We start from the raw sequence: 27,647 nt of genomic DNA, 5'->3' as shown, positions 1-27,647 counted from the left end.
GAGTGTAGTAAGGAGTGCTGCGTTGTGAGTGTAGTAAGGGGTACCGCTGTGAGTGTACTGTAGTAAGGGGTGCTGCTGTGTGAGTGTAGTAAGGGGTGCTGATGTGTGAGTGTAGTGTATTAAAGGGTGGTACAGTGTGAGTGTACTAAGGAGTGCTACGTTGTGAGTGTAGTAAGAGGTGCTGCGGTGTGAGGGGAGCTGTATAGGAGCTGATAGGGTGGATGAATGTGCTAATGACTACTGGAAGGAGGGATTGATAATAAATTGGGGAGGGATGGGTTAATGGAGGTCAGTTGAGGTGACTGAAGGAAGGCACTTGTCACAGCCCATAATGCAGACCACACCCCCACACCACTTGTCATGCCCCCCCCCCTCCACACACACACACACACACACACATCACTAGTCGCAGCCCTGGCGGCTGCTCATAATAGGCCCATTGGAAATTTTAGCTCCAGGCCCATATACACCTTAATCTGGCACTGATCGTCAGGGGCACCAAGCGGGAGGGGCTGGGACAATGCTGAAAGTGGTACGGAGTAACATTAAGAAATATGGTGGTGGTAAAATATGTAACAGGCATTACCGTGTATGGCATAATGTGGCCACATGCCCCTATTGTCATATAGCTACTACCCTAGTTTCGTGTGACCACGCCCCCTCATGCCATGTGGCCACGCCCATTTTTACTATCAGTACCACTAAGAAAAAAATTCTGCTTGCAGCACTGGGCAGGGATGAAGGGTCTGGGCCACTCTAGGGAATGGGAGTGCAAAGGAAGCGTACCCGCAGTATTGTGCTGCCACTCATCACTCTTGGCACAGCTTCTGCGGAGGGCACCCACACAAAGCCACGCAGCCCAGTACCCTAGCTGATGTCCTGGTAGCCCTGGTAACCGGGTCACTTCTCTCATGTCGTGAGGTGTGAACCTCGGCCCAGATAGTGCAATCGTAGTGGCTACAGAGATCAATCTCTCAGCTTACCACCTGACCCGCGGCCTGATTCCTCTCCTGACCCTATACCTCTGGGCACTGTGCAGTAACTAAGGGAGTTCACAGTGATGCACACATTTTGTTGGGAGCCAATTATTTTTGGATTGTGGGAGGAAAACCGGAGCACCTGGAGGAAACCCACCTGAGCACAGGGAGAATATACAAACTCCACACAGTTAGGGCCGTGGTGGGAATCGAACCCACAACCTCAGTCAATTTTGCAAATACTGTGAAAACCGTATCTATTTAGCCTTTCCCGCTAATATTCCACATTGGTTGTTCCACAATGGGTGAGATGCCTGCAATTATCCCTCCATCCCCGGGGGCCATAAAACTCCAACCTTTAAAGCCGGAAAGTAGTTTTATTTTCCCAGCAACAAGTGAGGATGGGGTAAAATCTGACACTTAACAGCTTCCATTGTAGCGTCTCTATACGTTCCATTGTGGGAGGTGTAACAGAATGAAATAATGAAAACGCAGTCAGACATGAGGAGGGCTTTGTGTTGGACTGGGGGGGGGGGGTAGATGTGTCATGTATCAGGTCTGGGGGGCAGCTTATAGGCAAAACCATTTACAAAAAAATGCCACTGGTTTCATGTCTGTTTCTGTCTTGCAGGTAAAAGTGATCATGACTGATGTGGCGATGCGTGTAATCCAGAGTACAGAACTCTTCTACACGTGTGTAAGAGAACAGAGCGGTGCCATTCCCCTCCGCCCCACCGTGCAGCGGAAGGACTGGACCAGTCTGTGGTGGGACTAATTAGGGAGGGGAGTCGTAACCCATCCCTGCTCTCCCCTCTAGTCTCTGCCTACCGAGGCCTCTCCTATCATCAGTCTGTATCTCCTGTTTACTCGTTAGCTGGAGCAGCAATACAAATTCACACTTAAGATTCCCGTTTCATTGCTTGCTGCCCTATAGATCATATATAGTGGTAGATGATGCTCAATTAGCTTAGTGATATCACTCAGGGGCTTGCAAGGGAGGTGTATTTCTTACCAAGAAAAAAAACCAACACCCTGCACCAAGATATAGCACTAGGGACCCCCAATATACAGAGAAGCCTTGACGTGGCTTGGGGGCTTATTCATGCATTTGCAAAAATATATGTAACCAAGATCTCTGAATTCTAATATTGTGTAGGATTTAAGTCTGGTTACTGGTATCATTCAGGGTGCTGGGGGAAACAAAATGCTTTTTTCTTGCCCTATAGATCATATAGGATAAGTCTCACATAGAAGCATTGGCCTTTATTTCCTCCAATAAGGTCTATTTCATTAATATTATTACTCTGCAATTATCAGGTAATTGCTGCAGCCATCTGCTACAAGCACGGCGCACTCATTGCACCACTAATGTAATTGCCGCTCGGCGCTCGGCTATCTAAGGGCTATTACCTAGTTTCCAGCTGCCGGGCAGTGCAGCCTCCGTTTAGCTCTCCAGTTCATCTACCATAAAGCGATTAAGGAATTAGAAGTATTGCAGATATCTCTGGAGCCTTGGAATAGGTCCTTTCGGAGCTGGTAATAAGGTAGGCGCTTACATGAAGAGCTTGCGTCAGTCTTCCTCCCATGCCGGTCACACATACCATCATTTACTTTCCAATAATGCTTTATAGACGGCATCCAAGTTTATTTACGCAAAGCTCTAGTTTTTTGAGGGTTTAAAAAAAAATTATAACCAGTATACAGATGTTTCCACATACACCTAAAAATGTGCCAAATATTCCTGTTTAGCGTGCAACGGACATTGCTGCTTACCCAAGCCAAAACACGAACCCTAAGAACCTAGCACCCTATTCAGTAAGGATTGTAAATTCTGCTAATCAGCTGAATTTACAATCCTTTTGCCCACCCACTGCGATCGTGCTGAAATTGCAATCGCACCGCAACTTCAGCGTGAGCGCTGAAATTGTGGATGTCTCCTGTCGGCGCAGCCTGGCTACGATGGCAGAAGGCCCTCCGCCATCTTTTTCATCAAAGCGCCTGTGTGTGACGTCACACAGCCACCCCAATCACGCCCCACGCCGAGCCTACCATTTGGAAGCCGCCAGCCTCATTTCCCCGCTGCCGCCCCCGCAACGCTCTATCGCGGCCTTGTAAACGGAGTGTGGCCGCCCCCTCCCACCTCGCGAATGCCTCTGCCTGTCTGCAGGGCGAATGCAGAAATTCCAGTTGGATGGCAATTTACCATCCAACCTGAATTAGGCCCCTTGTACACTAGAAGCAAACTAAGGTGTAACTTTACTAAATGTCATATTGGGGGTTTTGGTCATTGTACCGTCAAGTTTGCAAACTGAACATTTACTAAAGTCAAAACCGACGGCAAAATGACCGAAAAACCCAACTTTAGAACAGTTTAGAACATCACAGTAACTAACGATATTTTTACATAGACAAGAATAGGAGCCGCAGGTAAGTGACTTCGGGTGAAGCCCTGCACAGGCAGCTATGATCTGTGCAGGTCTTGTTTGGTTAAAAAGTAAGTAAATGGTCTAAAAATGTAAAAAATGTGTGCGTGTCCCCCCCCCCCCCCCAATCCACACACAGCCCCAGATGTGAGCGCCTAGGTTGGTATTGGAAAATAATGGGTAAAACAGCGTTTCCCACTATATCCAGCCCAGGTCTGAACCAGCGAAGGGGGGCTGACGCTATAGCAGAGACACACACAGTGTGGTATCCTCCTGCTATAATGGCAAATAGCCCCAAAGTGGTCAGCCCAGGGCTGGAATCCCTAGAGAAGTGGAGACCCCAAGACCTGGCGGCTGTGGGCGTGGAGGTAATTGTCAATAAATAATATTGGTTTTTTTTACAGGTGGCCTACAAGTCCCAGCAAGCCTCCCCCTAGCATGACGGCACTTATTGAACCACAATTGACAGCATGCCCGGACATTAAGCGTACCTGTAGTCCAACGGTAAAATAAATATTAAAATAAAGACAGCTCACGGACATGTATGTTGTAGTAATTTATTAAAAAAACACTCCCCTGCACATCCCTCTTCCTCCAATTTATTACTTACAAAATGCTGAAATGAAGTCCTCTTTGGTCCATGTAGCGTCCACGTCTTGGCAAAACATCAAACTGATGAACATGCTCTTTACACAGCACCATCGCAAGCGACGGGTCATCCCCATTCACTCTCCGTAGAAATAAATAGGGGTCTGCTGATTGGCTAAGAGAGAGTGACTTGCGCCAAGCATCTCTGTGATTAATCTGCAACTTTCTTTGATACAATAATGCTAGCCCTAAGTACCTAGGACACTATAAGAAAAGTAATGCAAAATGGAGGAATCGCGCCAGGTGTCTCACGCCATATGTGCAAAAAGCCCCACGTGCCATTGATGCGAGACGTGAACGTCGGCTACGAAGGTGCGTGAGGGCTGACCAACACGCTACAGTGGAGCAGCTCACCGTCACAATGACCTGGGGGCTACCAGACGCGTGTCTATAATGACAGATCAGCTCGTCTCGCTGCTGTCCGTGCCGCACACGGCGGTTACTCTGGCTCATAATAATGTGACTCCACCGTGTATATATAACCTCTCTTCTTATCATAAACTCAGTTACATGAAAGCATCGCCATATACGTCGCGCTGAATCCACCAGAGACTCTAGAGAGAGATTTTCTCTGTTTCTCCCCCTATAAAAGCTCAGGATTTCTGTCACTACGTTCAAAGAGCAAAACAGACAAGTCCAATTATCCCTCCGTCCCTGGGGCCGCTAAACTCCAACCTTTCCACAGGTCTCAAGGCTTCCTCTTCTGCAAAGCTGGAAAGTAACCTTTTTCCCGGGGGACAAGTGAGGACGGAGTAAAAAAAAACAAAAAAGCCATTTACAAGATTCCATTGTTCCTTTTCTATGTCTTCCATTGAGGGATGAACAGTATAACAGCATCGAATAATCACATCGCAGCCAGACATGAGGGGATTGTGTAGATGAAGCCGTTTATTGCGGCGAATGGATCCGAAATTTGCTATAAATAACTTGGGAGATTTAACGGCAAAGATCAGTCATTAGATTAGACCGAGTCTCTTTATTCTTAGGCAATAAGCTCTGACCATCTGTATAATGTGTTCTGTAGAGAAACCTTACATTTATTTCTGGGAAAATGCAAATAATTTATTTATTTGACTTTAAGTATTTCACTGGTGACTAACGAGCTCTTATATAAATGATATAGTGTATACTTATTAGTACTTGTGTCATTGGATGGGGTACATGCTCCGTCCTATTGTCTTTTGCTAGTAATATACTTTTAAAAACTTTTTTTTTGTTAGTTTCTTATTCCAGTCTATCGGACCTCTTATAATGTGTTCGTTGTAGGTTTAGTGGGTTCCGGTTACAATGTTGACGTTCGTCGTGTTAACATGAGAATGCTGACACAGTTGTAATGTTGATGCAGATGCTATGTCGACTCACAGTGGTTTTCTTTTGATTCTGTCCATAACCCTGACACTAAATTCTCCAGTTCCTAAAGCACGGTTGTGCCTCCCAGGTGGGCTTCTTCAGCTTGGCATGCCGACGCTGCCACACAGCCCCCACCCAGAGTTCAGCCCCCCCTGGTGCATACCCTTTGCTTGTACTTGGTATACTGCCTGTTAAAGCTGGAACCAGGCACGTGGCTATGATCCCAGGCTGATTATGCTGGACCCCACAGTTACTAGTTTGCCTTGTGCACCACTTTCCTCACCCCAAGAGTACCTTAACAGCCCCTGAGGACTGTAGCCCCCACCTTTTGTGACCAAGTTGTTCTACCTTTAGTGCATAGAGCACTACAGTACCTTGCTGCATAAGCCTAGAGCACTGCGCCCTATTGCTTCTTTCACGTGGGCTCGTCTATTAAATGCTAACGTGCTTTTACCCTATGGTGCTGCAGCTGCTGGCCGTAAACTTGTCAATGGTTACATTCACTGCCTTCCAATTTAGTACTCACCTTGGTGGTCATTCCGAGTTGTTCGCTCGCTAGCAGTTTTTAGCAGCCATATTTTAGCTTAGCAGAAGTGAGAACGAAAGGATCGCAGAGCGGCGACAAAGTTTTTTTGTGCAGTTTCAGAGTAGCTCAAAACTTACTCAGCGCTTGCGATCATTTCAGACTATTCAGTTCCTGTTTAGACGTCACAAACCCGCCCAGCGTTTAGCCACGCCTGCGTTTTTCCTGGCACGCCTGCGTTTTTTCGGACACTCCCTGAAAACGGTCAGTTGCCACCCAGAAACGCCCACTTCCTGTCAATCATTCTGCGGCCAGCAGTGCGACAGAAAAGCTTCGCTAGACCCTGTGTGAAACTGCATAGTTCGTTGTAATAGTACGTCGCGCATGCGCATTACGCCACATACACATGCGCAGAACTGCCTTTTTTTGCATCATCGCTGCACAGCAAACGAATGCAGCTAGCGATCAACTCGGAATGATCACCCATGAGTCTTATCCAGTAATGTATTTGGGGGGTCATTCCGAGTTGATCGTAGCTGTGCTAAATTTAGCACAGCTACGATCATTCACACTGACATGCGGGGGGACGGCCAGCACAGGGCTAGTCCACCCCGTATGTCAGTGCCGCCCCTCCCCCCCAGCTTTAGCGTGCTGGCCGGGAGCTACTCGTCACTCCCGGCCCGCAGTGGCTGCATGTGACGTCACGCAGCCGCCGCGGCCCGCCCCCCCAGCGGTCCGGCTACGCCTGCTGTGCAAGATTTTCCCGAATTATTGGCGAAACGCTAACACGATTGTTCGTACACACTGTACAATAAATCAGGCCGATGTCCCAATTATTGGCAAATCGGCCCAATAATTGTATAGTGTGTACCTATCTGAAGGGCCTAATTCAGATGTGATCGCAGCAGCAAATTTCTTAGCAAATGGGCAAAACCATGGGGGTCATTCCAACCTGATCGCTGGCTGCCATTTTTAAAGTGCAATGCATCGATCAGGTCACTACTGCCAATGCATATGCACCGCAATGCGCAGGCGCATCGTACGGGTACAAAGCGGATCGTTGCTGTGCGATGGATTTAATGAAGAATCCATTCGCACAGCCGGTCGCAAGGGGAGTGACAGGAAGAGGGCGTTTGTGGGTGTCAACTGACCGTTTTCTGGGAGTGTTGGAAAAACACAGGCGTGTCCAAGCGTATGCAGGGTGGGTGTCTGACGTCAATTCCGGCCCCGGACAGGCTGATGTGATCACAAGGGCTGAGTAAGTCCTGAGCTACTCAGAAACTGCACAGGCGTTCGCACACTTGCAAAGCGAAAAAACACTCCCCCGTAGGTGCAGACTATGTGTTTGCACGACTGCTAAAAACAGCTAGCGAGCGGTCAACTTGGAATGACCCCCCAAGTGCAGTGCAGGGGAGGAGATATAACATGTGCAGAGAGAGTTAGATTTGGGTGGGGTGTGTTCAAACTGAAATCTTAATTGCAGTGTAAAAATAAAGCAGCCAGTATTTACCCTGCACAGAAACAAAATAACCCACCCAAATCTAACTCTCTCTGCACATGTTACATCTGCCCCCGCTGCACTGCACATGGGGGGTCATTCAGACTTGATCGTAGATGAGCTAAATTTAGCACATCTATAATTGCTTTCATAGACATGCGGGGGGACGCCCAGCACAGAGCTAGTCCGCCCCGCATGTCTGGCTCTGCCCCCCCCCCCCCTTTACAGGTACAAAAGCATGGCACGGCGGCGATGCTTTTGTACCTGAAGAGTAGCTCCCTATCAGCGCAGCTCCTGCGCGCTGGCAGGGAGCTACCCATCGCTCTCCGGGTCGCAGCAGCTGCGTGTGATGTCATGCTGCCGCCGCGGCTTGCCCCCCTGCGTTGCCTGGACCGCGCCCCCAAAACGGCGGCCCAACGCCGCCAGCCCCCCCCCCCCCTCCCGCCCAGCGAACGCCTCTGCCTGTCAATCAGACAGTGACGATCGCTGGGCCAAGATGCCAATCATATCTCTGGCATGCGACGGCAGACTGCGGCGCATGCGCAGTTCAGACCTGATCGCCCACTGTGTGAAAAAAACGCCCAGCAGCGATCAGGACTGAATGACCCTCATGGTTTTGCCCATTTGCTAACAAATTTGCTGCTGCGATCAGATCTGAATTAGGTCCTTAGATGTTTGTGGTCCCACAGCTAGTCTAGACTATAGGATTACTTTGTTTGGCCTGCGGGGATGCTACTGGCGGTGGCTTTAAGTGACCCTCTATAGTTGGACATGGCTGGAGACATGGCAAGGGCTTGTGTACATGGCTGTATTAGGTTTTACCTGATATGCAGCTATTGTTACAGCAGCTCAGTGCTATGGGGTCATTCCGAGTTTATCGCTCGCTAGCTGTTTTTAGCAGCCGTGCAAACGCTATGCCGCCGCCCACTGGGAGTGTATTTTAGCTTAGCAGAAGTGCGAATGAAAGGATCGCAGAGCGGCTACGAAAAAAAATTGTGCAGTTTCAGAGTAGCTCCAGACCTACTCAGCGCTTGCGATCACTTCAGACTGTTCAGTTCCTGTTTTGACGTCACAAACACGCCCTGCGTTCATCCAGCCACGCCTGCGTTCTCCCAGCCACGCCTGCGTTTTTTCGCTCACTCCCTGAAAACGGTCAGTTGACACCCAGAAACACCCACTTCATGTCAATCACTCTACGGCCAGCAGTGCGACTGAAAAGCTTCGCTAGACCCTGTGTGAAACTACATCGGCCGTTGTGAAAGTACGTCGCACGTGCGCATTGTGCCGCATACGCATGCGCAGAAGTGCCATTTTTTTGCATCATCACTGCGCAGCGAACAATTTCAGCTAGCGATCAACTCGGAATGACCCCCATAGTACTAATGATGGGGTATAGCAGGGTGCGCTATAATGTACGAGATTTCTCTTCCTAGTGATAGCTAACAAGTGTGTCAGTAAGTTATTCACAGGGGAACATTCTAGACACCAGTCTGCTGCATAAACACCCCGGCAGAGCCACTAACAGCCGGGGAGCACGGAGACAGCATGGGAACATTGGAAGATGCAACGTCACTAGATTAACCCCTTCCTTTCCACACAAGTGCCATAGTAACAGTGTTTTAGTGGTAAGGCTAATTACATACGGGGGACAGGTGAGGCTTCTATAGCTATACACACCTACAGAAAGCAAAATGTTAGAATACAGAAAATCGTCAGGCACATAACTAATGGTGGACAGCATCCTGCCACAGACGTGTAAAGGCCATGTAATGCTTTAGCAGCACTGCCGCGTGAACAGCAGAACAGAGGAAAACAGGAGAAATGTAAAATACGCCCCACTTCTGGTATAATGTGAATTATACTGTAAATCGATTATAGCCCATGGTGTGAGTAAATGGCCATTTATTTACCTGCCCTCTCGATGCACCTGTTCTTTCCCAACCGCTATTAATGCGGAATGGATCTTGCAACACCCATTGCTGACTCTTGTAGAAGTCTGTATGCCGGACACTGGAATCCAGTGGAGGGTGGGGAGGCTGAGGACAGGACAAGGCAACAATACCGGATTAAACCACACTGGCTACTTCCTTCGCTGCTCTTTTAAACCCTCTGTCTCTTCCCCTGGCCACTGATTGGCTAACAAAGTTGCTGAGTTGAAGAAAAGTGGGAGGATGTTCTTACCTGGCCGCCCCCTGCGCACCGTTCAATTATACTGAGGGTCACCCATCCCCTTTACCGGGTTCCGTCACAACTGCAGCACCTTTGCCCCCATGACGCTTCAGTCCACAGCTGCAGGGAAAAATAATCAGCAGTGTCTATGAATCATAAATTAATTCACCTTTATTTAAATATACTTAACAGAGTATTTAAGTAGTAAAAGGAACACAACTGTGAAACAATGATAGTAATATAATCACATATATAATGGTGGGGCTATATTAACCTACCTCTGTCCATGGTTTCAGATATTGCTGAGCATACACTGTAAATGCACAGTGTTTTATATGTAATGGCCACTAGGGGGAGACTGTTGTTACACAGTAAGTCTAGTTTGCAGGATTTCTGTGCATCGCTATAATCACTGGCCTGTGGCTTTAAGAAATATCAATTGCTGTAAATCTGAGCAGGGTGACCTATGGTTCCAAAATTGTTGTAGTACAACAAGCTCCAGCATGCTGAAAAATACTGCAGTGCACTTTAAACCTGTAGCATTATATTTGCCTAAAAGAAGCAGAACAGGACTGAGAATAATGCTGCATGTTATATATTATTTACAGTACTAATAATCATGACACTTTCATATGGAGCATATCTACCCACTGGCGTGCAGCTAGTCTAATAAACTCCTGTATACATTACAGCACCCTATACATAATGCAACAGCCAAATCCTCCTGACAGCATAAACACAGTGTAACTGATGAATACTCTGCTTTATTTACCCTCCAGTTACCTCTACTTTCCAATGCCCCCCCACCCCTGCAAGCCTGTTGTCCTTTTCTTTTCTCTTAATGAAAACTTTCAGGGAACGCTGAGTATTGTAGTCCTACAACAGCTGCAGAACCTCAGTCTGCCTCCATGTGTCTGTTGCAGGAGGATTATTATTATTATTATTCTGGTGGTTTAGCCCATCCCTGCTCTGTGAGAGCTGCATGCAGTGAGCACACAGAGAGGGAGGGAGAGCATCTAATGACATCTCTTTGTGACTGACCAGCAGCTGGAGGCAGATAGCAGGAATGGCAGGTGGTGTCCCTGTGAGGCCACTGCCAGCTTCCCTCTGTGAGCACAGCTCACTGGCCATTGCAGAGCTTCCAGGACCTGTCAGCTCATCCCTCTGATTTGCAGCCTCCCTCCCCACATCCACTCAGCATCTCTGCTCCTGCTCTCTCCTCATCCTCTCTTGACTTCTCCTGGGCAAACTTGCACATCCCATACCGGGAAGAGAGAGGCACCCTCACCCCTCACCTCCCACACCCCATCCTTGCAGTTCCCTGGCTACTGCAGACCCCATTCTGAGCCCCAGGATAAGCAGTAAGAAGGTTCTGGGCAAAGGGGTAGCTGTAAGTGGAGCACCCCTGCTAAAGGTAGGTGGAGGGGAGCTCTCCCGTGGAGTGACCTTTGCTGGGAACACTTTGGGAAGTTAATACCATCACGCACTGAGATGCTACTGACGTCCAACATGACTCCACAGCTTACGAGATGTGTCCCTGCAGCCCTTGGGTCAGTGCAGAACCCCTTCTTTTCCCACAAGTCCAAGCCATTGATGGGTCCTACAAGAGTCCAGGCTGCCTCCTCCCAGGCCCAGTGCCGCTGATCAGAGTTTTCAAGAAAGAATTTGGTGTCCCCACAGGTCTCCCTGCGCCTCTGCTGCTCTCCTCGCCCTCCCCCATTGGAGAGGAGAGAGCCTTATATGGCCGGGGCTGGCTGTCACACAACCTCCTGAGGGTGGTGCTGAAAGGACAGCTCCCTGAGATCCGCACTCACAGCCAGCAGTCAGCCACCTCTGGAGCCTCCACTAGAAACCTCAAGCAGCAGGAGCCCTGTGGACCTACGGTGCAGCCATGACCTGGGGGACCACCACCACCAGACACTGGCAGGAAGCCCCTGAGATGCCCACAGCCGCACCATGAAGAGGCAAAACGTCAGGACCCTAGCTCTCATCATCTGCACCTTCACCTACCTGCTGGTGGGAGCCGCTGTCTTTGATGTCCTGGAGTCCGATGAGGAGACTACAGAGAAGAAGAAGCTGGAGGACAAGAGGAATGAGCTACGGGGCAAGTATAACCTAACGGAGGAGAACTACAAGGAGCTGGAATGGGTGGTTTTGAAACTTAAACCTCACAAAGCCGGAGTGCAGTGGACCTTCGCTGGGTCTTTTTACTTTGCCATCACTGTGATCACCACCATAGGTAGGACATCTGCTTTCTAGGGCTTCGTGTTGACTGTTGTTATTTCCATAATGCAGTAATATATTTCTTGTAACTTCATAGGATGATGATAATTCAGAGTTGGACTAGTTTAGGCATTTATATGCTGGTCTACATGTGGTACTAGTGCACCCATGCAAAGGCTGTTGTGTCACCAAAGGCATTTATATGCTGGTCTACATGTGGTACTAGTGCACCCATGCAAAGGCTGTTGTGTCACCAAAGGCATTTATATGCTGGTCTACATGTGGTATTAGTGCACCCATGCAATGCCTGTTGTGCCACCAAAGGCATTTATATGCTGGTCTACATGTGGTACTATTGCACCCATGCAATGCCTGTTGTGCCACCAAAGGCATTTATATGCTGGTCTACATGTGGTAATAGTGCACCCATGCAATGCCTGTTGTGCCACCAAAGGCATTTATATGCTGGTCTACATGTGGTAATAGTGCACCCATGCAATGCCTGTTGTGCCACCAAAGGCATTTATATGCTGGTCTACATGTGGTACTAGTGCACCCATGCAATGCCTGTTGTGCCACCAAAGGCATTTATATGCTGGTCTACATGTGGTAATAGTGCACCCATGCAATGCCTGTTGTGCCACCAAAGGCATTTATATGCTGGTTTACATGTGGTATTAGTGCACCCATGCAATGCCTGTTGTGCCACCAAAGGCATTTATATGCTGGTCTACATGTGGTAATAGTGCACCCATGCAATGCCTGTTGTGCCACCAAAGGCATTTATATGCTGGTCTACATGTGGTAATAGTGCACCCATGCAATGCCTGTTGTGCCACCAAAGGCATTTATATGCTGGTCTACATGTGGTATTAGTGCACCCATGCAATGCCTGTTGTGCCACCAAAGGCATTTATATGCTGGTCTACATGTGGTATTAGTGCACCCATGCAATGCCTGTTGTGCCACCAAAGGCATTTATATGCTGGTGGACACAAAGTAGCATTAGATGTTTCACATCCAATTCCTTGACAGCTTGTAGTAAACTTCAAGGTTTCCAGGTGTGTGTGTGTGTGTGTGTGTGTGTGTGTGTGTGTGTGTGTGTGTGTGTGTGTGTGTGTGTGTGCGCGCACAGCGTATAGTACCACTGTACTATATATGTCTGAATTGTTATATAAGTGCCCAGCCTGTGTGGTGATGGGAATAACAAAGTATCCGGCTCTGATTCAGGAATACTAGTCCTGCTATATTTAGTGAGGTTCTCTAGCACCTTTCCTGCACAGTGTAACAGATTAGACAGGAGCTGAGAAGGTTGAGTGTGATTTATGGGAGGAAAATAGAATAATCTTTCACTGCTGTACCCCACTGGCCACTGTCACACATGCTGTGTGACATCTATTTTGGGAGACAGAAGATGTTCAGAGAGGAGACGTTCCGTAACGACACACAAAGCTCCAAGTCAGAGGGGGCTATAGGTAGGCAGTCTGTGGCTCTACAGCTTTCGGGCAACTACAAGTCTCAGCATACGCTGCCATCCTCTGGGACTTGTGGTTCCACCACCGTTAAGGATCCAAAGGTCGTCTAAGTGTGGTCTAATAGACTTTCTGTGCATGACCGCTTCCTTTTTATGGTTGCTAATGTAGATCATTAATTTCTTTTTCACAAGCAATTAGCAATTTACCAGCAAACAGGAGTATAATGAGGACAAACAGAGCATCACTTTATTGTAATATATGGTAACATTGAAAGAGACTACGATTAAAACACTTAGTATATACTGTGTACAACAAAAAGGGTTTTTGCACTATATATATATATATATATATATATATATATAATTTATTTATTTATTTTTTATTTTATTTTTCTACAGTCAGTCTTACTATTGCACAGAAATAGGTAATGATGGGCAATGGTGTAACTAGTGTTATACGAGCAGAATGGAATTCTTGTAAGTATTCAGCTACGGATAATGTTTCCTTAAGACCGGCAGATGTTCAGGCAGTGAGTGGTGATGATACATCTGATTTACATCTATTGCTGGCTGTCAAGCCTGACATATAAAATATATCAGTAAGTATCAGTCGTGGAGAGAGGGTTATTTTGTATAAAATCTATATTGTATGTAAGAATAACCTGCTAAGTGACAGCACTAAAGGGATACTCAGTAAAAGGTTATAGAAGGGGGAGGATTGGGGGTTGGAGGGCAGGATTCTTGCAAAAAAGGGCAAATGCATTTCAAAGTCAGGTTTTATTGAGGGAGAAAAAGCTGATTATAGCCCTGATGACTGAGCCATGCTAAGCACCTATTATTTAAGATAAGTTGCACGTCTGATTGGAGCAATTTAGTGTGCACTCCTTTGTTACAAATATGATGAAGGGCATGTGTCTTAAAATATGTTCTTTTGAAATATAGACGTCAGACCACTACACAATCCTATCCAGAATAATGTACGTTCTCCCATCACGTTCAAGATTAATGCATTTTAGATTGCATCATCACAGTGCGAGTTCCAGGAACATCACGCTGAATGGAACATTGTGATTTTCTTCTAGACTTTGGTCCTGTTCTTCTTATGTGAGTGCAAGTCCTCACAGGCGAGAAGTCATAAACTCCACAGAATATTTTATATAAGTTTCATCGTTCTGAGTTTTTACACTTATTACAGTAGTTGTGAACTTTTGATATTTCTTTGCAAGTGGTCACAAAACATTTCCTTAATGTAGTTGTTCGTGTTGTCTTGATTCATGTACTGTACGTACTCTAGTTCACAGGTTCTTAAATGTGGTCCTCAGGACCCCAGACAGTTCATGTTTTCCAGGTCTCCTCGCAAAATCACAAGCGATATAATCAGCTCCACCTGTGAATCTTTGAAAATGTACCGGAGAGTAATGAGTACACCTGTGCACCTGCTAGGTGATCTGGAAAGCGTGAACTGTGTGGGGTCCAGAGGACCAAGTTTGAGGACCACTGCTCTGGTTGAAGGGTGATTACATTTGATGATCTGGAACATGGTCCACGGAGACCTGGTTAGGGTCAGCTGAATTCTGTAGCTCTTTGCTGTGTTTCTGTTTACAGATGGGGCATAACAGATCTTTTAAGTGGATCCAGTGTACAGAGCATTTCAGGTAATATTCCTTAGAGTGTGGTCCACCAGTAAGGACCAATGTCATCATTGGCTCATGAGGCACAACGTTATCCGGACAATCGAGTGACTGAATATTGGTTTAGCCCACGTAATGTCTGCCACCTCTGCCTCGCGGGCACAGGGTATAATAGCTCTTTATTGGATGCATGCTCGGAGTATCGATGGATCTAATTGATGCTTCTTATAGTGGGATTAGTGTTTGTTTGGTTTTGTTCTTTGAGTAGACTTACCGATAGCAATAAGCTGCTCTCTGCTAAACCAGTAACGGAAACCATATTTTCTATATACTGTATATGTATCATTATCCACATAGTTTGGTAAAATTATGTAGACTGAAAAGCAATTTTCAAAGTCTGGGAACAGTGGCCCAGAAGACACTAAAGTTCTTAAAGGGATTTTCCATGTGCGGATGACTTGGGGCCTAATTCAGACCTGACCGTTGTTGTGCGAAATCACACAGCGGACGATTATCGAATGACTGCCATGCGTGTGCAGGCGCAAGTCCAAACAGTGACAGAATGGTGCAAAAATTTAGATCGCTAGGTGTACGCAAGATGATTGACAGGAAGAGGACGTTTGTGGGTGGTAACTGGCCGCTTTCTGGGAGTGTCAGGAAAAACGTAGGCGTTCGCAAGCGTTTTCATGGCGGGTGTGTGACGTCAGCTCCGGCCCCGATCAGCCTGTTTGTATGGCACTGTAGGAGTAAGTCCCGGGCTGCGCACACACTGCACACACTGGAGAAATCATTCGATGGTGAACAAGTTGCGAACGGATTTGCAGCTGTCCACTGGTGAAGTTTTCACACGGCGTACGCATGCATTCGCACACTTGCACGGGGCGGGTTTTCGCTCTCTATGGGCGGCGACTATCTGATTGCAGCTCTCTGCAAATTTGCAGAGGAGCAATCAGGTCTGACTCAGGCCCTTGGATTCATCAACTCGTGCATGCACTGCTGCCATTTCTGCTAATTGCATCGCTTTATCTGGGACTTTCAGTGGTTTCGTTATTTCATCAGTCAAGAGTTGTGGATTTTCATTGGAATACAACGCAAAGCTGCTTCCGGGGTCCGACTTTGTCCAATTTGTAGAGCACAGCCCAGCTGTGTCCTATCCCCGGGCAATGCCAATAATCCTCTTCAGCTCAGAAAGGAACATCTCTAAACATGAAAATACACGTTTTAAATTAAGACTAGTTCTGCATTGCGTAACGGTATAGAATGGCTAAACCCCCAGATTAAAGTGTTCATATTAACCATGAAGGTAAAGTACATTGTTCCATATTAACCCCAGGCCCCAGGGGGATACATAGGGGCCCGTAATCTCTGGGGGCCCATGACCATTATTGCATGTACTCACATTTGATAAAAGTGGATACAGATTATGGGGGTTATTCCGAGTTGTTCGTTCGTTATATTTTTCTCGCAGCGGAGCGATTAGTCGCTAATGTGCATGCGCAATGTCCGCAGTGCGACTGCGCCAAGTAAATTTGCTATGCAGTTAGGTATTTTACTCACGGCATTACGAGGTTTTTTCTTCGTTCTGGTGATCGGAGTGTGATTGACAGGAAGTGGGTGTTTCTGGGCGGAAACTGGCCGTTTTATGGGTGTGTGCGAAAAAAAGCTACCGTTTCTGGGAAAAACGTGGGAGTGGCTGGAGAAACGGAGGAGTGTCTGGGCGAACGCTGGGTGTGTTTGTGACGTCAAACCAGGAACGACAAGCACTGAACTGATCGCAGATGCCGAGTAAGTCTGGAGCTACTCAGAAACTGCTAAGAAGTGTCTATTCGCAATTCTGCTAATCTTTCAGTCGCAATTTTGATAAGCTAAGATTCACTCCCAGTAGGCGGCGGCTTAGCGTGTGCAAAGCTGCTAAAAGCAGCTTGCGAGCGAACAACTCGGAATGAGGGCCAATGCTGGGGAACTGCCTGGACAATCATTTGCTCCCAGTGAATGCTTCCCAAAGCGCCACTACTTTGTGAGGATACTGAAGGCTCAGAGTAAAAGTCTCCTATTTGCTCCTCTGAATGAGATCCACTAAATGCAGCTGTAAATTGTCTTAAGTCAGGCATGTCCAAACTGCGGCCCTCCAGCTGTTGAGAAACTACACAGCCCAGCATGCCCTGACACAGCTTTAGCATTCTCTGACAGCAAAACTGTGTCAGGGCATGCTGGGATATGTAGTTTCACAACAGCTGGAGGGCCGCAGTTTGGACATGCCTGTCTTAAGTTGTCTTCATTGCTTGTAGATAATTGTACTTTCTGCAAGTATGGAAAACTCTCAGAAGGTAATGACCATCTCATGTCCTCGTTAGGAGAAGAAAAACGTTGCAACTTGGCTATTATATTAGTAATGTGTATGAATTCCAGGTACTGCAACTTCTCAGATCAATCTATCACCTCTAAGAGCTAAAGGTTCCGGCTTGTGCAGCTCCTGCTGCATCTGGTCCCGCAACGTGGCTCAGCTGTAAATCCAGTTTTCTTGATTATAAGTCAAGATACTGTACTGTGGAATACCGTAGAGCATGGGTCTTCAACCTGCAGCCCTCCAGGTGCTGTGGAACTACACATCCCAACATACCCTGCCACAGGTTTGCTATTAAGGTGTGCTAAAACTGAGGCAGGACATCCTGGGATGTGTAGTTCCACAACAGCTGGAGAGCCACAGGCTGAAGACACATGCTGTAGAAACTACTGAAGCTCCTCACACACGAATAGGACATTGGGGGTCATTCCGAGTTGATCGCTCGCTGACGTTTTTCGCAACGCTGCAGCGAACAGGTTATTACTGTGCATGTTTATGCACCGCAATGCGCAGGCGCGTCGTACGAGTATGTAATTAATCATAAGCACTCAGTGCCTAATACCGAATTGAACGCATCTTGGCCGTATATTCTCCCTCCTCGTGTATACCTTTCTTCATGGTGTATCCAGCCATACTTGCATATATTTCTTTACTACTATTCAGGACCTTACAAGACTGTGATAGAGCACCTCTAGCTGCTTATACAGTATGTAAGATGGCTTTGTAAATGCACATGTAGTACAACTGGGGGTGTTTTAGGGGGGATAGAGAGAGTATTAGTAGAGAAGAAGCGTGGTGCAAATGGGGGTCATTCCGACCTGATTGTCCGCTAGGATTTTTTTGCTGTGCTGCGATCAGGTCAGAACTGCGCATGCGTATACATCACAATGCGCAGGTGCGTCGTACGGGTACAAAGCGGATCGTTGCTGAGCGATGGATTTTACAAAGAATCCATTCGCACAGCGGATCGCAAGGAGATTGACAGGAAGAAGGCGTTTGTGGGTGGCAACTGACCGTTTTCTGGGAGTGTTTGGAAAAAACGCAGGCGTGTCCAAGCGTTTGCAGGGCGGGTGTCTGACGTCAATTCCGGACCGGACAGGCTGAAGTGATCGCAGCGGCTGAGTAAGTTCTGAGCTACTCAGAAACTGCACAAAAGATTGAAGTACCGCTCGGCTGCACATGCGATCGCACACCTGCAAAGCTAAAATACACTCCCCTGTGGGCGGCGACTATCTGATCGCAGCGCTGCAAAAAACAGCTAGCGAGTGATCAACTCAAAATGACCACCCAGGTGCAATATTGCACATGGTGCAATAGATAGCACCTATACATGGGGGTCATTCCAAGTTGATCGCATGTAGCAACTTTTTGCAGCCCGTGAGATCAACTAGACGCCGCCTATGGGGGAGTGTATATCTGCATAGTAGGGCTGCGATCGCTTGTGCAACCCTGCTATGCTAAAAATAGTTTTGTGTAGAAGTAGACCAGGGTAAGAGTTACTTACCCTGTGCAATCAAACCACCGATGCAGGTCCCAGAATTTACATCAGACGTCCGCCCTCCAAACGCCTGGACACACCTGCGTTCGCCAAACCACTCCCAGAAAACGGTCAGTTGACGCCCCGGAACGCCTTCCTACTGCCAATCTTCTTGCGGTCACCGCTGTGACCGCTTTCTTTGTTTGCGGCGTCACCTTGCCGGTCAACGACGCACCTGCACTATGCGGCCGCCGCGCATGCGCATTTCCGACCTGATCGCACGGCTGTGAAGAAGTGCAGCATGCAATTGGTTCGGAATGACCCCCCGAGGGTATCCATGCCTACTTCCCTATAGATTGTAAGCTGGCGAGCAGGGCCTTCCTACCTCTATGACTGTTTGTTATTACCCAGTTTTGTTATATCATTGTTATTTCCAATTGTAAAGCGCAACGGAATTTGCTGCGCTATATAAGAAACTTTATTAATAAAAAAATAAAATGAACTCACCGCAATTCCATTTGTTCTTATCCCCACACCAACAAAGCAAATCAGTGACCCTAATACCTGCATCAAATTGAACATCATTCGCTTTTGTCCTGTTGCAGCTAAACTTTCCCCGTCCGTCGTCATTCCCCAGCCTCTCTCTCTGTTCCTTTCCAGAAACACAAACCAGTAACACAAAAGGGACCAAATCCATTTCTCTGTCTCAGCGTGCTCCTTGTGCCTCTTTGTGTGTACGTTCGGTGTGTGTAGCTGCCTCTTTCTGTCTGGTGACCTCAGTGCCTCGGTGACGTGTGATTGCAAAAAGACGATGCATGCGCTGTGCTTGTTTAGCAGATGCATTAAACTCTTCTCACGCAGCAACGGAAGACGGTTCTATCATTAGGCTGTAGCTGAGATAAGATCACATATTGGTGGCAGTGGGAGCAGTGTCATATGTGGTGACGCCCCCCCCCATACACCGTCCCCTAGCTGCTGCTGGTTATACAATAGCTGTAAAGTGTAGTGGCGCAGATTCCACTGACGCTCCAGGTTCCAATGTGTAGATAGTGTCTAGGTAGACAGTCTATAGGTTTATCCCATATGGTCAGCATGGCCTAACGGTCGACAGGTTCAGAAGGTTGACACATAAAAGGTAGATAGTTCTTAAGTTCGACAGGTGCAAATGGTCGACGGTTCAAATGGTCAACATGACAATGGCTGACAAACGGTCTTCGGGGTTTTTCACATATTTTTACACTTTTGCTTGATTTGCCATAGACGTGGCCTACGATTGGGAATAGTAACCTGCGCCGAACGCAGCGGTAACTGAGCGAGCCGCCTTGCCCGAAGCGTGGCGAGTGAAGTGAGCCATGCGTAGGTACACGTTTTCATTGATCGGGGCTATAGATGATGACACATACAAAATGACATCCAAAAACATAAAGAAATGGTGTCGACCATTTCCATGTTGAACTTTAGACCCTGTCGTCCTTATCTACCCGTCTACCTTTTCTACTGTCTACCTTTTCCATGTGAGCCTTTTGACCTAAGGCACGTTACATGGTGCCATCCTTTGCTTAACATTTTTCGGGAACCTTGAGTTGTTTAACGTACCAGAGTGCGATCAGTGAGTGCGCATTGTGGCCCCTGGAGAACGCTTAGTCACACTCACAGTACCAGAGTGCGATCAGTAAGTGCGCATTGTGGCCCCTGGGGAACGCTTAGTCACTCTCACAGTACCAGAGTGCGATCAGTGAGTGTGCATTGTGGCCCCTGGAGAACGCTTAGTCACACTCACAGTACCAGAGTGCGATCAGTGAGTGTGCATTGTGGCCCCTGGGGAACGCTTAGTCACACTCACAGTTCCAGAGTGCGATCAGTGAGTGTGCATTGTGGCCCCTGGGGAACGCTTAGTCACACTCACAGTACCAGAGTGCGATCAGTGAGTGTGCATTGTGGCCCCTGGGGAACGCTTAGTCACACTCACAGTACCAGAGTGCGATCAGTGAGTGCGCATTGTAGCCCCTGGGGAACGCTTAGTCACATCAGTGGCGCACCCAGGGGGGGTTTCCGAGTACCCAGAAACCCCCTCCACTAAAAAAAAAAAAAAAAATTTTTTTTTTTTTTTTTAGCTGCATGAGTATTATTAATGACTGTCTAGCGTCCTCTGCAGCCTGCTGTCTTCCTGGTGGCACTTGCAAGTGCAATAAAAGTTTACTTTATTTTAATTATAGTACATATATATCCATGTGCCTACATATATACACATGTATATACATACATACATACATACATACATATAAACACACACACACACATATGATATATATATATATATATATATATACATACATACATACATGTGTATATATATGTGTACTGTATGTGTGTGTATATATATATATATATATGTATGCATGTTTAATATGCTATGTATATGTGTATATGGGTTCACTACGATCTCCCGGCGGCCGGCCTCCCGGCGACCAGCATACCGGCGCCGGGAGGCCGGCCGCCGGCTTACCAACAGTGTGGCGAGCGCAAATGAGCCCCTTGCGGGCTCGCTACGTGCGCCACACTATTCGATTCTCCCTCCAGGGGGGTCGTGGACCCCCACGAGGGAGAATAAGTGTCGGTATGCCGGCGGTCATGCTCTCGGCGCCGGTATGCTGGTCGCCGGGAGCCCGACCGCCGGCATACTGAAGACCACCCGTGTATATGTATGTGTGTGTGTATGTATATATATATATATATATATATATGTGTGTGTATATATATGTGTAGATATATATATGTGTAGATATATATATATATATATATATATATACATACACACACACACACACTAGTTTTACGGACCCAGCATATACTGGGTCACCTCAGTCCCCACCCCCGTGATTGACTCCGCCCAGTTCTGGAAACCCCCCCATGCAAATCCTGCGTTTGCCACTGAGTCACATGTCACACTCACAGTACCAGAGTGCGATCAGTGAGTGCGCATTGTGGCCCCTGGAGAACGCTTAGTCACACTCACAGTACCAGAGTGTGATCAGTGAGTGTGCATTGTGGCCCCTGGGGAACGCTTAGTCACACTCACAGTACCAGAGTGCGATCAGTGAGTGCACATTGTAGCCCCTGGAGAATGCTTAGTCACACTCACAGTACCAGAGTGCGATCAGTGAGTGTGCATTGTGGCCCCTGGGGAACGCTTAGTCACACTCACAGTTAAATAAAATGAAATGAGTTTTAAAAAAAACTTTTGAAAGAAACTTCTGTCACACGAATGATTTCTTTTTGTGTTTTGAACAACATATTTATTGCTCAGGTGATCAGAACTCACGTTCTATCTGACTGCTGTAGTCATAGTTACCGTATGCTGTACTGAAAGTTAAAGTTTATAATATCATTTTATACATAGTGGGCCTGAGTCAGAGCTGTACACTATTAGATACTGGCAGGGAAGCGGCTGTGCAATACTGTACAGTTCATATGCAAATGCAACAGGAGGCGCCTGGTGTAAAGACACTTCCTGTCTGCTTCCGTGATCCGCTGGTGCGTGTCAAGACTCAAGACTCACCATCAGATCACACTGCGTCACCATCGGTCATCTGAGTAACCTTCAGATTTCCATCTCAGGTTCGCAGCCGAGGTCACTAAACCTGCGCCGCCAGACGCAGACACTGACCTCAGCACTCCTACAAAACAAAAGCATCACGCCTCCATTTTGAGGAATGGACCCGGTCGCTGCCCCCTCTTCACCCCCAAACGCCCTCAGCCTGTCAACCAGGCTGGAGCTTAGGGGGCACTGAATGTTAGGACGTAGGTCCCGTTTTGCATGTGTGCAGTGTCTCCACCATTGGACTTTTACATGTGTTATATATTTTTCACAAATGGGTGATACACAGGGGCCCTTACAAACGTTTGCCCTGGGCCTACAGTATATCTAGTTCACCCGTAGACCTGTTCATTGTAATGTGGTATAAAATGAACTGGAAGGCATTATAATGTTACATAATATGAACTGAGGGCACTATACTGTGGCATAATATAAACTGGGGGCACTTCAATGTGGCATAATGTGTGCTGGGAACTGTAATGTGGCATACTATGTACTGGGGCAATGGAATGTGGCATAATATTAACTGGGGCACTGTAATGTGGCATATTATGTACTGGGGCACTGTAATGTGGCATATTATGTACTGGGGCACTGTAATGTGGCATAATATGAACTGGGGGCACTGTAGTGTGGCAAAATATGAAGTGGAGGCACTGTAGTGTGGCATAATAGGAACTGGGGGCACTATACTGTGGCATAATATGAACTGGGGACACTGTATGACATGGTGATGACTCAGAGTTGATCATAGATGTGCTAAATTTATCACATCTACGATCAGTAGGACTGACATGCGGGAGGGCGCCCAGCACAGGGTATGCCGCCCCACATGTCAGTCCCTGCCCCGTCGTACAAGTACAAAAGCATCTCATAGCGGTGATGCTTTTGTAATTGAAGTGTAGCTCCCCACCAACACAGCTCCTGCACACTGGCAGGGAGCGACTCGTCGCTGCCTGGGTCGCAGCAGCTGCGTGTAACGTCTGCATTGCCCGGACCACGCCCCCTAAATGGCGGCCAAACGCCGTCGGCCCGCCCCCTCCTGTCAATCAGGCAGAGGCGATCTCTAGCTAAAGACAGCCGTCGGCTGTCTGGCATGCGTCGGTGCACTGCGGCGCTGGAGCATGTGCAGTTCAAAGCCGATCGCTGCTGTGCAAAAACGCACAGCAGCGATCGGGTCTGTATGACCCCCTATGTGAATTGGGAGTGTTGCATACTGTGTACTGGCAGCCCTACAATGTGACATCATTGAACCTAGGGCAGTACTATGGTTTAGAAAATGAACGAGGGCACTATTATGGGGCATAAAATTAACAAATGCTGCGGAGAGGTGTCTCTCTGAAAGCATTGGGACAGGGAACCCTTCATAATGTTGCTATGGAAACCACAAAGCTCTGGCTACGCCCCTGTTCATATAGTAATAGTTTTACTGTGTGGGGCCAATATGGAGTCACTAGGAAGCTAAATGAGACACATACAGGCACTTACTACATAAAGACAAATTCACGTCGCTGCGTTTCATCTGAACTTCACATGTAATACTATGCAATTTATCCGGGCAGCAGAACCTTGCTTGTTTCTGCTCAATTCTTACAAAGGTACTAGTAAAAACAAGTGAGGTTTTCCTACTGTAATAACCCGATATGTGCGCAACGGCGTATCGCAGCTACTTGCCTCTGCCCCGTGGACACTGAGAAGTTTCCTGTCTGCCAAGCGTCCAAACGTCCAAGTTACTGCTCAGAGATGCTGATCTAAATTGTACGTAGAGAGATGAAATTGCGGTGGCCATTTCCGGGTAGATAGCCAGACGTGGGTGTGTCGCAGTCTGCGACGGTTTCTAAAGAAGACGTTGCATTGACACAGGCAGCCGGTAAAAAATACCGTATCAGTTTACCTCTGTAACCCGCATGCCCAGACGCATCTTAATTAACCCGCTAGCTTCAGGCCAGTAATTACCAGGTAATATTATACCATAGTAGGACATGTTTCCATTCTGGGATGTGATAGATATTGATTAACATTATAATGACTGAATATTTATTAGCTCTTTCCTGTAGAAGGATAATGTTGTCTGACCACCTGCCCTGATCACCGCTTTTCCTCAACACTTGTATCTCGTCATAAGGTTACACCAGACCAACTTTCCTCCAACCATCCAACTAGTTGAAATGAAAATCTGTCGATGTACAGATGTTTCCTCATATATCTTGACTCAATACGCTACGTAGTGGTAGATGTCTCGCACGAGTGAGCTGACAGGTCCTGTGCAACTCCATTAACATTGGGCATCTTTTTTTTGCTGAAAATACATATTATTTGCATCACTACGCATAAGCAGACTCTGCTGATTAAAATGATATGCGGCATGCCTATATTCTGTGTGTGTGTCTGTGGCTGTATCTGCATACGAATTGGTGCGCTACAGTGATTCCTAGTTTAACACTGTAATGTAGCAATTCGTATGCAGATACAGCCGCAGCTGCACACAGAATATTGTGTGTCCTATTCACTTCGTTTTATGGTGGTCATTCCAAATTGTTCGCTCACTAGCAGTTTTTAGCAGCCGTGCAAACGCTATGCCGCCTCCCACTGGGAGTGTATTTTAGCTTAGCAGAAGTGCGAACGAAAGGATTGCAGAGCGGCGGCAAAGTTTTTATGAGCAGTTTTAGAGCAGCTCAATATCTACTCAGCGCTTGCGATGACTTCAGACTATTCAGTTCCTGTTTTGACGTCACAAACATGCCCTGTGTTCGCCCAGCCACGCCTGCGTTTTTCCTGGCACGCCTGCGTTTTTTCACTCCCTGAAAATGGTCAGTTTACACCCAGAAACGCCCACTTCATGTCAATCACTCTGCGGTCAGCAGTGCGACTGAAAAGCATCGCTAGACCTTGTGTGAAACTACATCGTTCGTTGTAATAGTACGCCGCGTGTGCGCATTGCGCCGCATACGCATGCGCAGAAGTGCAGCTAGCGATCAACTCGGAATGACCACCTATATGTGATTCTATAATACACATTTTAATGAAAAAAAATGCTGCTCCGACCAAAGGCCGTGTCCTAAAGATGACTTACACCCACCTTCAAATGAGCCTCAAAATAGTTGCATAATTCGGGCATATATATATATATATATAAAATTCTGTATATATTTATAGAGCGATATACTGTTATGCTGGCCCATCTCAGTCGTCCCCGGCCCGAGCTCTGACCTCTGCTCTCCCTGTCGCTCCATCCTAACCTGAACTTTAAGTTATTCATTTACTTGCAAAAACACCCAAAAACAAGATACTTAACAACAGAAAACAGGTTGCACTACAAATTGGTGACCCTGAGCGTCTTCTTAGTGTGGATCATTGGAAAATTTCAGTACCAGTAACGCGCCACGTTAGCTACTATTATCATGCCATAATTAGAGATGAGCGGTACAGATTCTGAGGAATCCAAACCACTCCGAACATTGGGATCCAAGTTTCCACCAGATTCAGATTCCCATTCGAGGCCGAACGTCATCTTCCCAGCGTCTGATTCTCAAAGTATTTGGATTCTATGTAAGGCGCTGCGGCCGGGACTGGACACCATTTCACTGGAACACATGCGTTATACTCTGCTGTAGTGGCTGTACTGTATAGTGAGCTGTGGCTATTCTGTATAGTGACTGTGTATAGGCGCTGCTGTGTGCTGCGCTATACTCTGCTATACTGGCTGTACTGTGTCCAGAGTCTCACAAGTGGCTGTGCTGTATGACTGTGTATAGGGGACATGGTGCACCCTGCTGTGTGCTGCGCTATACTCTGCTGTACTGGCTGTGCTGTGTCCAAACTCACATGTGGCTGTGTTGTATAGTGAGTAACTGCGTATAGGTGACATGTTGCTGTGTGCTGCACCAATACTCTGCTATACTGGCTGTGCTGTGTCCAGAATCTCACAAGTGGCTGAGCTGTATAGTGACTGTGTATAGGTGGCATGCTGCACCCTGCTGTGTGCTGCGCTATACTCTGCTATACTGGCTGTGCTGTAGAGTGACTGTGTATAGATGTGTGCGGCACAATACCCTGCTATACTGACTCTGCTGTGTCCATACTCACAAGTGTCTGTGCTGTAGAGTGACTGTGTATAGATGTGTGCGGCACAATACTCTGCTATACTGACTCTGCTGTGTCCATACTAACTAGTGGCTGTGCTGTAGAGTGACTGTGTATAGATGTGTGCGGCACAATACCCTGCTATACTGACTCTGCTGTGTCCATACTCACAAGTGTCTGTGCTGTAGAGTGACTGTGTATAGATGTGTGCGGCACAATACCCTGCTATACTGACTCTGCTGTGTCCATACTCACAAGTGTCTGTGCTGTAGAGTGACTGTGTATAGATGTGTGCGGCACAATACTCTGCTATACTGACTCTGCTGTGTCCATACTAACAAGTGGCTGTGCTGTAGAGTGACTGTGTATAGATGTGTGCGGCACAATACCCTGCTATACTGACTCTGCTGTGTCCATACTCACAAGTGTCTGTGCTGTAGAGTGACTGTGTATAGATGTGTGCGGCACAATACCCTGCTATACTGACTCTGCTGTGTCCATACTAACAAGTGGCTGTGCTGTAGAGTGACTGTGTATAGATGTGTGCGGCACAATACCCTGCAATACTGACTCTGCTGTGTCCATACTAACAAGTGTCTGTGCTGTAGAGTGACTGTGTATAGATGTGTGCGGCACAATACTACCCTGCTATACTGACTCTGCAGTGTCCATACTCACAAGTGGCTGTGCTGTAGAGTGACTGTGTATAGATGTGTGCGGCACAATACCCTGCTATACTGACTCTGCTGTGTCCATACTAACAAGTGGCTATGCTGTATAGTGACTGTGTATAGATGTGTGCGGCACAATACCCTGCTATACTGATTCTGCTGTGTCCATACTCACAAGTGGCTGTGCTGTAGAGTGACTGTGTATAGATGTGTGCGGCACAATACCCTGCTATACTGACTCTGCTGTGTCCATACTCACAAGTGGCTGTGCTGTAGAGTGACTGTGTATAGATGTGTGCGGCACAATACCCTGCTATACTGACTCTGCTGTGTCCATACTCACAAGTGGCTGTGCTGTAGAGTGACTGTGTATAGATGTGTGCGGCACAATACCCTGCTATACTGACTCTGCTGTGTCCATACTCACAAGTGGCTGTGCTGTAGAGTGACTGTGTATAGATGTGTGCGGCACAATACCCTGCTATACTGACTCTGCTGTGTCCATACTCACAAGTGTCTGTGCTGTAGAGTGACTGTGTATAGATGTGTGCGTCACAA

The 27,647-nt window shown here is 47.3% G+C and overlaps 1 protein-coding gene and 1 long non-coding RNA gene across 2 annotated transcripts in view; one reads left to right on the top strand and one right to left on the bottom strand.

Annotated features, from left to right (window-relative positions):
• Positions 1–9,335: 9,335 nt before the first annotated feature.
• Positions 9,336–11,153, bottom strand: LOC134908835 (uncharacterized). Its single transcript, XR_010175807.1, has 3 exons — positions 11,076–11,153; positions 9,601–9,708; positions 9,336–9,455 (listed from the first exon to the last, which is right to left on the bottom strand). It is a non-coding gene; the product is annotated as an uncharacterized LOC134908835 (long non-coding RNA).
• A 78-nt stretch (positions 11,154–11,231) lies between these two features.
• Positions 11,232–27,647, top strand: part of KCNK3 (potassium two pore domain channel subfamily K member 3) — a 102,457-nt gene continuing 86,041 nt past the window's right edge. The window contains exon 1 of the mRNA XM_063915008.1: positions 11,232–11,827. Within this exon, the coding sequence (XP_063771078.1) occupies positions 11,545–11,827 (283 nt within the window). The 5' untranslated portion in view covers positions 11,232–11,544. The remainder of the gene's footprint in view (positions 11,828–27,647) is intronic.

Source organism: Pseudophryne corroboree, chromosome 4 (assembly GCF_028390025.1).
Source record: "Pseudophryne corroboree isolate aPseCor3 chromosome 4, aPseCor3.hap2, whole genome shotgun sequence".
Taxonomy (NCBI): Eukaryota; Metazoa; Chordata; class Amphibia; order Anura; family Myobatrachidae; genus Pseudophryne; species Pseudophryne corroboree.
The sequence above is the reverse complement of the archived record's forward strand: the minus strand, read 5'-3'. Positions and strand labels throughout refer to the sequence as shown.